This window comes from Cajanus cajan, chromosome 9 (assembly GCF_000230855.2).
Source record: "Cajanus cajan strain Asha chromosome 9, NIPB_CcT2T_4, whole genome shotgun sequence".
NCBI classification, from domain to species: domain Eukaryota; kingdom Viridiplantae; phylum Streptophyta; class Magnoliopsida; order Fabales; family Fabaceae; genus Cajanus; species Cajanus cajan.
In genome coordinates this window covers 16,228,324-16,243,149 of record NC_138525.1, presented here as the reverse complement: position 1 = coordinate 16,243,149, position 14,826 = coordinate 16,228,324, and the positions used below count along the sequence as shown (strand labels likewise).

The window sequence follows — 14,826 nt, the reverse complement described above, 5'->3', positions numbered from 1 at the left end:
CCACTCATAGTCGGATCTTCCTCACCTAAAAACATTCACAAATTGTACGTTGAGAAAAGAAAAATATCTATATATAAAGAACACAAGGAAAAACACAACATAATCTTATCATAACTCATCAATTAATGAAGTCTTTACAAGCAGATCCATACATTCTAATTCTATCAATCATGCATCATACTCACATTAAAATTTCACAATCACACCAATCTATCACAAATATTGCAATTACCACTATGTTAATGGTCACGCCATCTTAAGGTCGTCCACTCTAGACATAAGTGATATGTATTAATTGCCTCACTCATCCCACACTATGTCAGGGGCATGTCATCCCTGTAGCATCACTTACCTAGGGTCGTCTCATCCCTGGTCATATGTGTGAGGAACCACAATAACACTACAATCACGATCATCATAAATCTTACAATTAACACTATGTCAAGGTCACGTTACCCTTGTAGCAGCCTAGGGTCGTGCTCACCCCTGACATAACACTGCGCCAAGGTCACGCTACCCTTTTAGCAGCCTACGACCCTTGACATAACATTGTGTCAAGGTCACGCTACCCTTTTAGTAGCCTAGGGTCGTGCTCACCCCTGGTCATCATTATGAGGATCCACAATCACATCTCATTCACATTCCACACATCTCATTTCATGTCAACATACTCACATCATGTTATCAATTCAATAATAAGACAATAGATATAATATATATACGAAGGCATCACACCACATTCAATATCTAGATCATCAATTTTACCAAATAATATAACAATCACATTTATAAATTAATATAAAACTCGATGAAATCATCAATTTAGTAGAATTTTAACTAAAATAGTAAAACCTCCAATTTTTCCAAAACCTAACTCACAAACACTTTTCTACAATCTCGTTCTCTTTCTCAGATCATCATTTTTACAAATTATTGGCATATTCCTAATTCTCAATACATGTAAAGTCTAATGGGATCATCAATTTCTCAAACATAAATAATTATAAAATTACCCATAATCCTACGGGATTCCTTCTCTACCCAATTCCCTCGTGTAGCCATACATATAAGTAATTCCCTTTTTCCCCCCGTACCTCGATAAGCAATAACTGAAACTAGAGCAGGATCTAGTTGATCTCCTCCTCTAGGTTCCCCTCGGTCTTTAGATAATGTAGAAGGAAAAGAAGTCAGAACTGAAAGATGTGCTTTTTGGGAGTGCTAGAGCGCTCTATTTATAGGCATCAGGCGTCGCCGGAATGACCCGTTTTAAATCTGGAACGGCCAGTTCTGTACTCTAACGGCATGTGTAAAATTTCACATCCAGAATGACCCGTTCTCAAACCAGAATGACTGGTTTTTGGGTTGCATTTTAACCTATAACGACCATGTTTGGAACGACCTGTTCCCAACTAGGGTTATAGGCCATTTTGGTGGTTTGGAACGGGTTGTTCTGGGCTATAAAAAATAGGTCTTTTTAGTAGTTTGGAACGGCCCGTTCCAGTTTAAGAACGGCCCGTTCTAGGCTACTAAATCACCCATGTTGGGCTTTTGGGCCTTCGCACAATCTGTGAAAATCGGGCTGTTACAATTCTCCCCTCCTTTTAGAAATTTCGTCCCCAAAATTCACCTAAAAACAGAAATAGGTAGGCTCCTTGTATCTTGCTTGTTAATTCGTAAGTCATAGTCTCTCCAGTCCCCTTTCAGAAACTCTACTAGTAGGAAAAATCATATAACCTTACTACCTCACTGATGTACATCTCTATCAACCTCTCTAAAGAATATCTAATATCAATAAGGGTAAGGTGAGCCACCTTGGTGAGTTTATCCACTCTAACCCAAAAAGAATTAAATTTCTTAAGCATCTTAAGACAAAACTACAACTAAGTTCATCGATACAGAGTTTCACTTCCAAAATGGGACGTCTAAAGACTGCAAAATTCCTAAAGACTTCTGGCATACTAAACACGAATACACAAATTCCTCTACTCCTCTCTTAACCTTAGACCTCCACGCTTCTGCTGCGCCACTCGGATACATCTTAGTAGCTCCTAAATGAATGCTAATAGTATTCTTATGTCTTTCCTCTAAGATCATTTTCCTTAATTCAGGATTACTAGGCACACAAATTCTATCCTTGAACCCCAAAATACCATCAACTTCCACTCGTAAGGTTATCTATACCTTTACCAATCCTTTCCACTTGGTTCACTAAGAAAGGATCTAACTCCTGGACTTCTCTAATCTCATCATTTAATCTATTAGTCCTTTCCAACATACTCAATCCAATGCTCTTAAGGGTGAGCTCACACATCACGCTTAAGTCTCTAACCTCCTCAATTAAATCCAACCCTTAAATCATCAAAGATGATAGGTGAATGGTCATCCTAATCAATGCATCTACCACAATATTAGTTTTACTTTTATGACTCTCTCCAAAGATCAAGCGCTTAAGCATAAGTTCACTAGTTACACATACTTGGTCTCAAAGTCTTACCACTCCATCTATACTTAATGCAACCTCTTATCCATTACCATGTTCTATAGCCTCATATCTTGTCACTAAAATGAATAAACTAATTATGCCTCTCAAATTTCTTTCAACAATCCACTTGTTACTTGAGTCATATCTAGTCTCACACTACTAAGGGTAACCTTATAAGCCAAACTTAAATCTCTAATTTGAGCCAAAAAGATTCATCTCTCTAATCATAAGGGAAGATAATTATAGAGGTTTCTTACTCAAAGCATCAACCACCATATTGTCTTTACCCAGATAACCACTAAGATTAAAATCCTAATCCTTAAGAAATTTCAACTATATCTTTTGTCTCATATTCAACTCCTTTGGTCAAAAGATATTTAAGGCTCTTATGATCACTAAAATACCTCAAGCTTAAAATCATACAAGTAGTGTCTCCAAATCTTAGTATAAATATTACAACCGCTAACTTAAGGTCATGGGTAGGTAATTCCTCTCATGAATTTTCAGTTGCCTAGAATCATAAGCTACTACCTTTCCTTCTTGCATCAACACTCCACCCAAACCTATCTTAGAAACATCAACATATACCACACAAGACTTACTAAGATCGGCCAATGCTAACACTGGTGCACTAGTCGATCTTTCCTTAAGAATTTGGGAACTACTCTCACACTTACTATCTCACGCAAAGATAACACTCTTCTTAGTCAATCTGCTCAAAGGTAATGCTATCTTAGAAATTTACTCAATAAATCTCCAATAACAAAGAACTAACCCAAGAAACTCCTAACCTCACTAATTGACTTAAGTATCTCCCACTTAAGCACAACTTCTACCATAGATAGATCTACATTATACCTCTGCTAGAATTTACAGGGCCTAGAAAACTCACTTCATATAGCTAGACCTCTAATCACTAAAGCAATTATAACTGAAGTTCTAGACCTCCGTTTTATCTTATTCTAGTTCCATTGGAAAGATAACATCTAAGGCTACAAATTTCATGAAGACAACAAAATCTAATTCTGTCAATACGATACTCATACTGGCACAACAAAACTGCAGCGAAAATATCCCTTACACCATACAACAATAGTGTACTAACATCCCACAAAATACCTCAACCATTCCAAACTCACTCCGTTCCACCTCAAACTCATATCCAAGCTTCCTACTACAATACTAAACCAAAACAACTCACATATTCAGTACAAAAGATTCAGAAAAATAAAACTCACATGCTACCTAAACCATAAAAGGTCAACATGCAAGCATAAAACTCCAGAAATTATCAACACTTCAATCTCTTCTTAAGAATACCAAAACTCCAATTCTCAACATACAACCTACTTGGATTCAATCGCTACAACTATAGATTTCAAAAACTCAACCAATCGTAAGCTCTTAATAAACTCGACAAATCAATGTCTCACCCACATCCAAGGTTCTAATAGTTCTAGTTGGTTAGCACACGACTTCGTCCACTACTACTAGCACATATGCTTGCAACACAAGAGATATCACTCATCTACTACTTCTTACGTAAGCAAGAAGTATCAAACAAATAAGCACTCATAAGAATGAAGAAGAGCAGTCATAATAATATTAGCTAACACTATCTATCATTCCTCTAATTACAATATAATCTAACAGTATCAAACTCAACAATATCAACACAAGGAGAACATCATCTTTATCATCATCATTATCAAATCAAAGTATCATCAAAGTACACAACAAACAAAACACTTTCAGAGTACACAACAGAATCATGATAAGTACATAACTCACGGCCGATTGGATCGACCTGCTCTGATACCACTAAATGTGACACCCTTACTACCCCAACACATATATATTGTAATAATGTAAATAAACTAAGGAAATAAATTTTTCAACATCGGTAAAAGGGTTCACATAAAAACCTTTAGGAACATTCTTCAATATCCAAAATATTTTGAAAATGAAACTTGGAGAATAAAACATAAGAGGTTACAAAATATTTTCAAAATAATAAGTACAACTCCATATACAAATAAAATCCATGTCCTAGAAATTCTCTGCCCCGATGTCACAATATTAGAGCGTACCAATAATTCAACTATTAGCATTCTAGATGCCACTCATAGTCGGATCTTCCTCACCTAAAAACATCCACAAATTGTACGGTGAGAAAAGAAAAACATCTATATATAAAGAACCCAAGGAAAAACACAACATAATCTTATCATAACTCATCAATTAATGAAGTCTTTACAAGCGTATCCATACATTCTAATTCTATCAATCATGTATCATATTCACATCACAATTTCACAATCACACCAATCTATCACAAATCTTGCAATTAACACTATGTCAATGGTCACACCATCTCAAGGTCATGCCACTCTAGACATAAGTGATACGTATTAATTGCTTCACTCATCCCACACTATGCCATGGGCACTCCATCCCTGTAGCATCACTTACCCAGGGTCGTCTCATCCCTGGTCATATGTGTGAGGAACCACAATCACATCACAATCACGATCATCACAAATCTTATAATTAACACTATGTCAAGGTCACGCTACCCTTGTAGAAGCCTAGGGTCGTGCTCACCCCTGACATAACATTGTGCCAAGGTCACGCTACCCTTTTAGCAGCCTAGGGTCGTGCTCACCCCTGACATAACACTGTGCCAAGGTCACGCTACCCTTTTAGCAACCTAGGGTCGTGCTCACCCCTGGTCATCAGTATGAGGATCCACAATCACATCTCATTCATATTCCACACATCTCATTTCATGTCAACATACTCACATCATGTTATCAATTCAATAATAAGACAGTAGATATAATGTATGTACGAAGGCATCACACCACATTCCATATCTAGATCATCAATTTTACCAAATAATATAACAATCACATTTATAAATTAATATAAAACTCGATGAAATCATCAATTTAGCAGAATTTTAACCCAAATAGTAAAACCCCCAATTTTTCCAAAACCTAACTCACAGGCACTTTTCTACAATCTCGTTCTCTTTCTCATATCAACATTTTTACAAATTATTGGCATATTCCTAATTCTCAATATATGTAAAGTCTAACGGGATCATCAATTTCTCAAACAGAAATAATTATAAAATTATCCATAATCTTACGGGATTCCTCCTCTACCCAATTCTCTCATGTAACCGTACATATAAGTAATTCCCTTTATCCCCCGTACCTCGATAAACAGTAGCTGAAACTATAGCAGGATCTGGGTGATCTCCTCCTTTAGGTTCCCCTCGGTCTTTGGAGAATGTAGAAGGAAAAGAAGTCAGAACTGAAAGAAGTCAGAACTGAAAAGTGTGCTTTTTGGGAGTGCTAGAGCGCTCTATTTATAGGCATCAGGCGTCGCCAAAACAGCCCCTTTCAAATCCGGAACGGACCGTTCTGGACTCTGACAGCATGTGTAAAATTTTACATCCAGAACGACCCGTTCTCAAACTAGAACGACTCGTTCTGGGGTTGCATTTTAACCCATAACGGCCATATTTGGAATGGCCCGTTCCCAACTAGGGTTATAGGCCATTTTGGTAGTTTGGAATGGCCCGTTCCAATTTGGGAACGGCCCGTTCTGGGCTACCAAAAATAGGTCTTTTTAGTAGTTTGAAATGACCCATTCCAGTTTGGGAACGACCCGTTTTGGGCTACTAAATCACCCATATTGAGCTTTTGGGCCTTCGCACAATTTGTGAAAATCAGGCTGTTACAATCTACAAGTGATGGTATTGGATTCGTGCTAAATACTCTACCGTTACTTTTTTCTCCATACCATGAGCAGGTTCAACTTTATTTGTGATAGCAACATGTATATCTTAATTGTATATTGTTGTTAGTTATTTTTATGAAGGAAGATGAATCTACTTTAGAATCTTATTGATTTTGTTTTATTATTGAGACATTGCTGGTTTATATTATTTTAGTATTTTCATTATTTTTATTTTGGACTTAGATTGTTATTGTTGAAGTTAGACTTGAATTATCATATATATTGATAGACCAATTTCTATAATTACTATTACTATATTTTTAATTTTGGTATAATTCACCTTATGACTGTATTCAACTTTTTTTTTTTCTCATTAATAATATTTGATTTAGTCTTAAAAAAACAAGTCGAGAATTAGACTCCTAATATACATTAGAAAATTTCCAAAATAAACATGTTTACAAGGAAAGAGAGACTCTAAAGCTTAGATTCTTAGAAGAAAACGCACAAATAAAAATTGCATTACGATTCTTCAATACTCTGACATAGTCAGCTTTATTGTCTATTGGAGAAAACGCATCATCTACATTAACTTTGATCTTGTTCAAGTCTCTGTTAGTAGATGGATGAATTGTAGACTTGATATGAGAAACAAGGTAAATATGTTTGTTGATTCTGTCAACATCATCCAAAACACTGGCAAGAGAGTTATTGAAAACTTTATCATTTCTTTTCTTCTAAATGCAATCTAAGGTGCAGACAAACATTAAACTCCAATCAGCCAAAGCAGTAGAGTTGCAAACGATATTATTCAAAATCCAAGGAATGATTTGACCACCAAAGAAAAGAGAATAGCTCTAATTCTTAGTAACCATATTCCAAATTCACAGTCCCTAAAAACATGAAGAACATCTTTTGCAACTTGATTACAAATGAGACAATTTACACCTCGGGTAAAACCTCCCCTGTGACATTCAACATTAGTCATGAGAGTTGAATGCGTTATTTTCCATAGAGTGATTTTCATTTTTTTAGGCTTAATCCAATTCCAATCTTCAACACATCCCAATCACCATCTTCACATAGAAAACTTTTAAACACAAGTAACAATGTGAGCATAAATATGCTAGCAAAGGACACGGATCAAACTTTCCAATTGCAAAGACGTTGATTAGTCTTATAAAGGATTTCTTGGAAAAACTGCTTTTTAACTTTTTTGGTAAATTAGAAAAACCTCGAGGTACTTCACCCAACTCCTTAGTCCGTCTGAAACTCAAAATACTGCTGATATGATGTCTAATCTCCTAATGAACGCTCTTAGAGAAAAAGACTCAAACCTTAAGGTTTACATTTATTTATTTGGGATGATATGAATAGCAGATCTGATGGACAGTCAAAAAATTAATTGCTTAGTAGGTAGAGATATGAAGGCATCTCCAATAGAAGCAACTCATTTGAGTTGTTTCATGCATTGAAAAATTAAAAAAAGTGATCTCGAGTGTACATATTAGTATTAAGTAATTCAAACACAAATTTATTCCGATGACAAGAAATTTTAAGAAATTCAACTTTTAGAATTTTTTTTTCTAATCAATTATGAACTAATTTTAAATTTTTATTAAAAATGGTAATTGTACTATAATGAGAAAATAAATTACGAGAAAAAATACACAATAAGTAGATATTAAAAATAAAATAAAATAATAATAAATACATGAACATTAAACGAAATTAATTTTTATCATTATTATTTTCGAAATATTCCCAAATATGTTCAATAAGATTTGTTTGAAATCTGGTAAGGAACGGTTGCTTGAGGAAGCAACTCATGTTGCCACGTCAGAGTCTTCCAATAATAAAAAATTAGGACTTGAGTTGCTTCATGGGACAAGCAACTCCCATTAAAATTGCTCGAAATTATTTGTAAAATTTGATAAACATTTCAATAATAACATATTCAATAGCTTGCCTTATTCTATCTTTTGGTCCACGCATTCAATAAATAGCATTAACCCATCAAAATTTGTCCTCTTCCACCATGTGGGGGTTGGATCTGGAGCTGAAAACAAAACATGATACTTGACAGGATCAAGCAAGTTGTAGCTCTGCAACAATTAAGCTGGAAATGGAAAATATATGGCATGAGTTAATTAAGAAAATTAATAACAAACGTTGATACAGTGTCTGACATACAAAATATTTATATATGTAAAAAAACAAAAGACATCAACGTATCATTACTTGCTGGAGAATTGAAGTCGGCATAAAGAGAACAAATCATGGCAATGCAAAAAGGTTGGTATGGTGGTCTTTGTTCCAAATTAAACACTTTGCTTTTAAAATTTATAATGAAAGTTCTATAAAGATCTTAATGCATTAATTTTGATTATTAATTGTACGATATAAACTTTTATATATTAAACTAAGAAAAAATACGCTATGTATCCATATGTAATTATATCATACTATTAATTCATATGCTTGTTTGTTTGTTATGTTCTTTTTTCTACCTTTCTAGTTAAATATATTTTATTTTATGTTAAATGATTGAACCTAATGTTATGATTTATATGTAATCGTTAAGATTTTACCTATTGACTCTTTATTAATTAATATTTTTTAATATTTTTTTTATCAAATTTAATTTTTTAAAATGAGAGAATTATACTTCACTTTAAAGAATAAAATGTTATAATAATTATAAATTAACGATTTGATATTATAATAAATTATATTTTATTCTATAAGAATATAATTTTATTATAATTATTAATAGTTGATTTTATTTATAATAATTATAAATATATTTTATTTTTTAAAATACATTTTCCATTTTAAAAGAGTTAAAATATTTTTTTATTATATTTCACTTTATTTTACTACTTGTATTGCTCGTTCCAAATTAAAAGTGTTGAACTCTTTAAATTTGTATAGGACTATTAGAGATATAAATTTATTGAAATGGAAAATCATTAATTTTGTTACATATATATAAAAAGTTTGATATAATTTTTTTTTTATACACTTTTCATTCTTAAAATATTGCATATACTAATTTTTTTCCTTTCAATTTTCTGTTCTCTAAAATCATATCATGTAATATAACCGCTGCAAAGCATTAAATGTGAATTAAATGCTGACGGCATGACAAGTCACATTAAATTTTTATTCATTTTTTTTTACTTGGCTTGTACATTATTTTTTTTAGTATGAATATTAGTAAAAATAAACAAATAAAAATTGATTTATACTAACTAAAAAAGATAATTTCTATAATTTGATTTTGTTAATCTCATCTAAAACATAATTTATTTTCCTGATAGCTTCTTTAAAACTTGATGTTGAAAAATAGAAAAAAAAATTATTAAAATATAATTTGAATTAAATGAAATGATATTTAAAAAATAATATTTAATACAGTAAAATTAGTTAATATTTGTTTATATTTGAAACTAAAAAAGAAGATTAAAAATACAACCATGAATTTTTTTTTTACTTATATTCAAAATTGAAAAAAAAAGTATGACACACTAGTCATCTAAAAATCTTAGCTTTGAAAAGTCCTGCAAAATCTCGGTTGTAAAATGTTACTTTTGATTTCCTGGTGACCAAAACTGTGAAAGAAAAAACCCAACAAATAATTTGCACTTCAATTTGAAGTTCAAGACCAAGATCATACATTGACAAAATTGAGAGCACTATACACTCTTTTGTGTCTTCTTGTTATGGAGTGCATGAACATAGTTAGATAAAGGCATCAATTGAAAATTGAAGCACGTTGCAACAGCAAGATATGCACAAGATAGACCTACATACAGTTTAAACCAAAAGAGAGAGAAAAATGTAAAATAAATAAACATGACAGTAACCGAAACTACCAAGGTAACAGTAAGTAAGCTCTTAAATGTAGAAATCTCATTCTCATTTAGTTGGTTAGGGAAATGGCCTTGAATCTTAAAATCTGAAAGCAGTTGGTCCTTGATCTGGAATGTATTCATTAACCAAGAACCAGCGTTGGTTTCAGAGGTCGGAATCTTCTCCACAGGAATACGCCGAACATGCATGTGCACTTCTGAAGGGTCAATACCAAAAACATTGTCCAGAAAGGAAGGACACTGATTCTTGTATGCAATTGTCACATCGTACACTGTATGTATGAGCAGATTTGAAAATTATTAGTAAATTAAGAATCATTTGGTGTTCATAGTTTCAATGGATTTTTACATTATGACATATTCAAGTTTTTTAATTTTAAAAAAATAAACAATACTTAAATACATGTTATATAGTAAATTATTAAGAATTATATAATTTAAAATCACCTAATAATTTTGGATAAACTAATATTATATATATTAGTGTGAAAAAAGACAAAGTTTAAAAAGAGAAAAAATAATAAATTTGTTTAATAATTTGTATGATTATTAAAGGTTATATATAATTATTAAAAATAAAATAAAAAAGATAATAGTGAACACTAAAAGAGTGAATCCCTTTTATTATTAGTATAGATTCATGTACAAAGATGCACACATAAAATGCTGCAGTGATAGAAAAATTATAATTTTCAAAAACACAGTCAGTTTGTATTTTATAACACAGATTACATAATTTCATAAATAGGCACAATAAAGTCACTATGAAATGATCTTAGTATCTTAAAAAAAAAAGAGTTGAAATAATAAAAGGAAATAATAAAAGAAACCTGCATCCAATGAGTCTCGTAGAGCTTTCAAGCAAGCATGAAACCCCTTTGTTTTTGGAAGTAATACATTTGTGAGTACAGGGAGTCCAGCTTCAGCAGCAAATTTTTGACTATTTTTACTCTTCTTATCACTACATAATAAAAAACAAACCTGTCAAATGTGTATCTTAATATTTTTTGTATGGTATAATATGATTCCCAAATTTTAGCATGCTAGACAAAATAAAATATCAAATTCATAAAGATAAAAAACCAAATAAAGTAATTTGTGAAATTGAAATTAGTTAATAACTTAATATTATTATCAAATGATGATAAAAGGACTTGAAAATTAAAAGACAGGATCCAAGATAAGAGGGATATCAGGTAGTACGTATAATCGGTTCCTTCAGGAAAAATAGCTAGCCATAAGGGATCTTGAGGATCCTTTAAGGTTGAAAGCTTTTGGTGCAATATTTGCTCATCTATCTCCCACTTCCTCTCCACTGCAATGAACTCCAGAATGTGAAATCCCCAACCAAAAATAGGTAGTTTCATCAGACTGCTCTTAAGGATGTATTTTATGCATCCCAGTCTTCCCTTTCTAAGTGCAAGATCCCACAAGTACATCCAATCAACCTCAGTTCTGTGATTTGCAATTAGTAAAACACGTTCCTTCATTGGAATACTGTCTCCAGAAAAGACAACTTTAGTTTTGTTTATCTTTTCGAATAGAAAAGGCCAAAGAGATAGCCAAAGTCCAAAGATGAATGACACTGTCTTCCTGCTACAACGTATGCTGAAAAGCCGCAATCCTACAACTGCCACCGGCGTAAAATAGACTAAACACATAAAAGCTGTAGACAGAAACACCACTAAACATATCAGACCCCTTAACAACCTAATAGGGGTCAGAGGGCGGTGCTTTAAACTACTTTCAGATTTGATTGACCCGCAAACCTCCATCTTCTTCAAGAAACTGTTGAAAAACTTCCCTTCTGCAATAATGTACCGTAATGTTATTTTGATAATCCCCAGTTCCGACAAGTATTAATAACAATAACATAAATTCATATTAAAAGTATAAATTATTTATCAACACTGAAAGTATTTATTATATCAAAATACAAAAATCATTTAATGCTTATGTTAAGTACTAACTAAAAGTTCTGTATTTCATAGGGTATATTAAATGTTTTCTAACCACCTGCTAAATGAGAAGTATCTTATATTAAAAAATCCAGAAAACAGAAATATAAGATCAGTCACTCAGTTATAAATTATCCTCTATATAAGTTGGGTAATCCTATATTAACTGAAATAGTAAAAAGACAGAAAAAAAAAAGAAAATTCAATTTTAAAACTCAGTAAACCCAGTAAGCTGGATCCTATTTTTAAAGTGACCTGTTAAATTGCTAACATGACCTTCCAGCTTTAGTGACTCACAAACTTGTTGGATACTGCAGTTATATATATAGTAATATGATGAATTACAATAATTGTATAATAATAATTACAAATGAGTGGAAAAAGATGCTTTTCCAAAGAAGTAAAATTCAGTATTCCTTTCCACAGAGACATCCCCAAGTGGCAGAGGAACCAGACCGAGATTAAGTACCGAATCCTTTTAATTGCAGAATGATGGATGGTACAGTAGTCTAAAAACTTGGAAGCAGTAAATTCGAATTTATTAGCCTAACACCTTGCCAAAGAATATGAAATGCCAAATCATATCATCATCCATGGACCCAGTAAAATTTCAAACCACACCATAATGCATCAATTCACTATGTTGCACATACGATTCAGAAACAAAAGCATATTTCTGCCAAATTGAGAGGACAAATTTTGTTTTCATTTCTCTTTTTAATTAAAAAAAAATACTACCTTATTTATATTTATATTATTTTCCGTATCTAAAACACTTTTTTATTGTTTTCTGTTTTATTTTATATTTTCATGAAAACAAAAAATGAAATGAAAATAAGGTAGAATTTTGCAATTAAAAGTAAAAAATATAAAATAAATGGCTTTACTAGCTGAGAACAGAAACGACAAAAAAATAAAAATAAAAAAATACAGAACTGGCTGGGGTAAGAGGATAAAGAGCTCTGAAATAGCAGGGAATTCCTGAAACTTTCAACTCTTTGTGCTTAATAGCAACAAAAATGCCTCTAAATACTGTGCACTCTAACTCCTACCATCCAAATAAACTCCCAAAACCATTTCTCAATGGTGTCTCGCATCCGGTTTTCAAGGAAAGATGGTAAATTAAAAAATTAAAAACTATCTTATTATGATCACCCAGATTTCTCTGGATTAATACCCCAACCCTATTATTTCCTAGGAAAGAATAACTTCCCAAATGTATCAAGTTATTGGAGAATGAATAAGTACGTTTGGAATCTACCTAAAACCTTGTTTGGCAGAGCATATAATCATGATAAATGACATAAAGAAAACACATTAAAAAATTGTATTGAATAGGCGTACAGCAGAGCAGAAAGCAGAACAATTGAAAATTCTCAAGGAAAGAAAGACGAAATTGAGATTCGATTAAGAGGAGAAAAGTAAGACGCAAGAAATTGGAACCTAAAAGAGAAAAAGTGGAACAAGAAATTATGAAGAGTAAGAGTAGTTGACTTAAAACTCACCTTGCGTGAGAGATTCTCAGGGTTTGGGAGAGTTGATTTTGGTTTTCTGTTTTTGTTGTTGTTGTTGTGTTGTGAGTGGGTTCCAATTGGAATCGAAAGGTTTGTATGAATGAATGAATGAATGGAACAGGAATCTGGGAATCTGAAATTGGGATACCGTTTGGGGAAGAAATCAGCAGCGGCGAGGCACAGCGGTGTATCTGTGAACAGTGAAGAGTTTTGTATCATTTGTTTTATAGGAAGAAAAGAGCCAACCAATTTGCCATTTGGGTCCACTTTCAGATCCCATCGCTTTCTATCAGACCAAAACTTGCTTCTTTGCCTTGTTATTACTTTTTTATTATTATTATTATTATTATTATTATTATTATTATTATTATTATTATTATTTTTATTTTTACCTTATCTACTCATTCATTTATGATTTATCAATTTGCACACTCAATTCCTTCTAATTAGTCATTTTCATTTTTCAATTTCGTTATAATTTAAAAATAATTAACTTCCTTAAACATTAAAATTAAAGTAAATCACTTGATTTGCCTCCATTTATTACAAGTTGGACAATAAATCAATCAATTAAATCTAATTAATTTAAATTAAAAAATAAAGCAAAAATAAGAAAAAAATTGAACTTTGTAAAAAAACCTCTATAATTATATATCTTAAATTACAACCATGTTAATTGTTATAGAAAAAAAATAAGCATCAACTACATATAATTGGTCTAAGTGGTAGTGAATTTGATTTTTTAGGTAAGATATTAAATTTAAGTCTTGTATATAAAAAAATGTGATTAAAAAAAAAGATAACTCTAAAATAATCAATCAGATTCTCTAACATTAATAATAATTAATCATAAGAAAATTGATTATGATAATCATATTATTAATAAAGAGATTTATTGATAACTAATCCTTATCAAATTACTTTACCAATCAAATTTAGTATGATTTTATTTTTTAATAATTATTTTTTCATCCACAATATCAAAACTTAAGATTTTCTACTCAAACAACATTAGTATATTGATGTGATAGTTTACTGCATTATCATATCATCGCTTATGTTAAATATTTCATGTGAAGATACCAAATACATTAAATAGTTGATGATCAAATTTGAAAAACAAAAAAAAATAAAGAATCAAGTTCATAGAAAAATAACTATACTAAATAAATGAAATGCACAATTAAGCATTTTTAAATTTAATTGAAATAAATTGATAGTATGAACGTTTTATATTATATTTTAAT

The 14,826-nt window shown here is 31.6% G+C and overlaps 1 protein-coding gene across 2 annotated transcripts; it reads right to left on the bottom strand.

Moving 5' to 3' along the window:
- Positions 1–9,849: 9,849 nt before the first annotated feature.
- Positions 9,850–13,810, bottom strand: LPAT4 (lysophosphatidyl acyltransferase 4). 2 transcript variants are annotated; one of them, XM_020379844.3, is made up of 4 exons: positions 13,571–13,810; positions 11,311–11,914; positions 10,938–11,068; positions 9,850–10,379 (listed from the first exon to the last, which is right to left on the bottom strand). In XM_020379844.3, exons 2-4 carry the CDS (start codon positions 11,880–11,882, stop codon positions 9,931–9,933), a joined length of 1,152 nt encoding a protein of 383 aa, XP_020235433.1. In that variant the 5' UTR covers positions 11,883–11,914; positions 13,571–13,810; the 3' UTR covers positions 9,850–9,930. The 2 variants fall into 2 exon arrangements, with proteins under 2 accessions (XP_020235433.1, XP_029130572.1); XM_029274739.2 differs by lacking the exon at positions 13,571–13,810 and adding an exon at positions 12,321–12,905.
- Between the last annotated feature and the right edge of the window lie 1,016 nt (positions 13,811–14,826).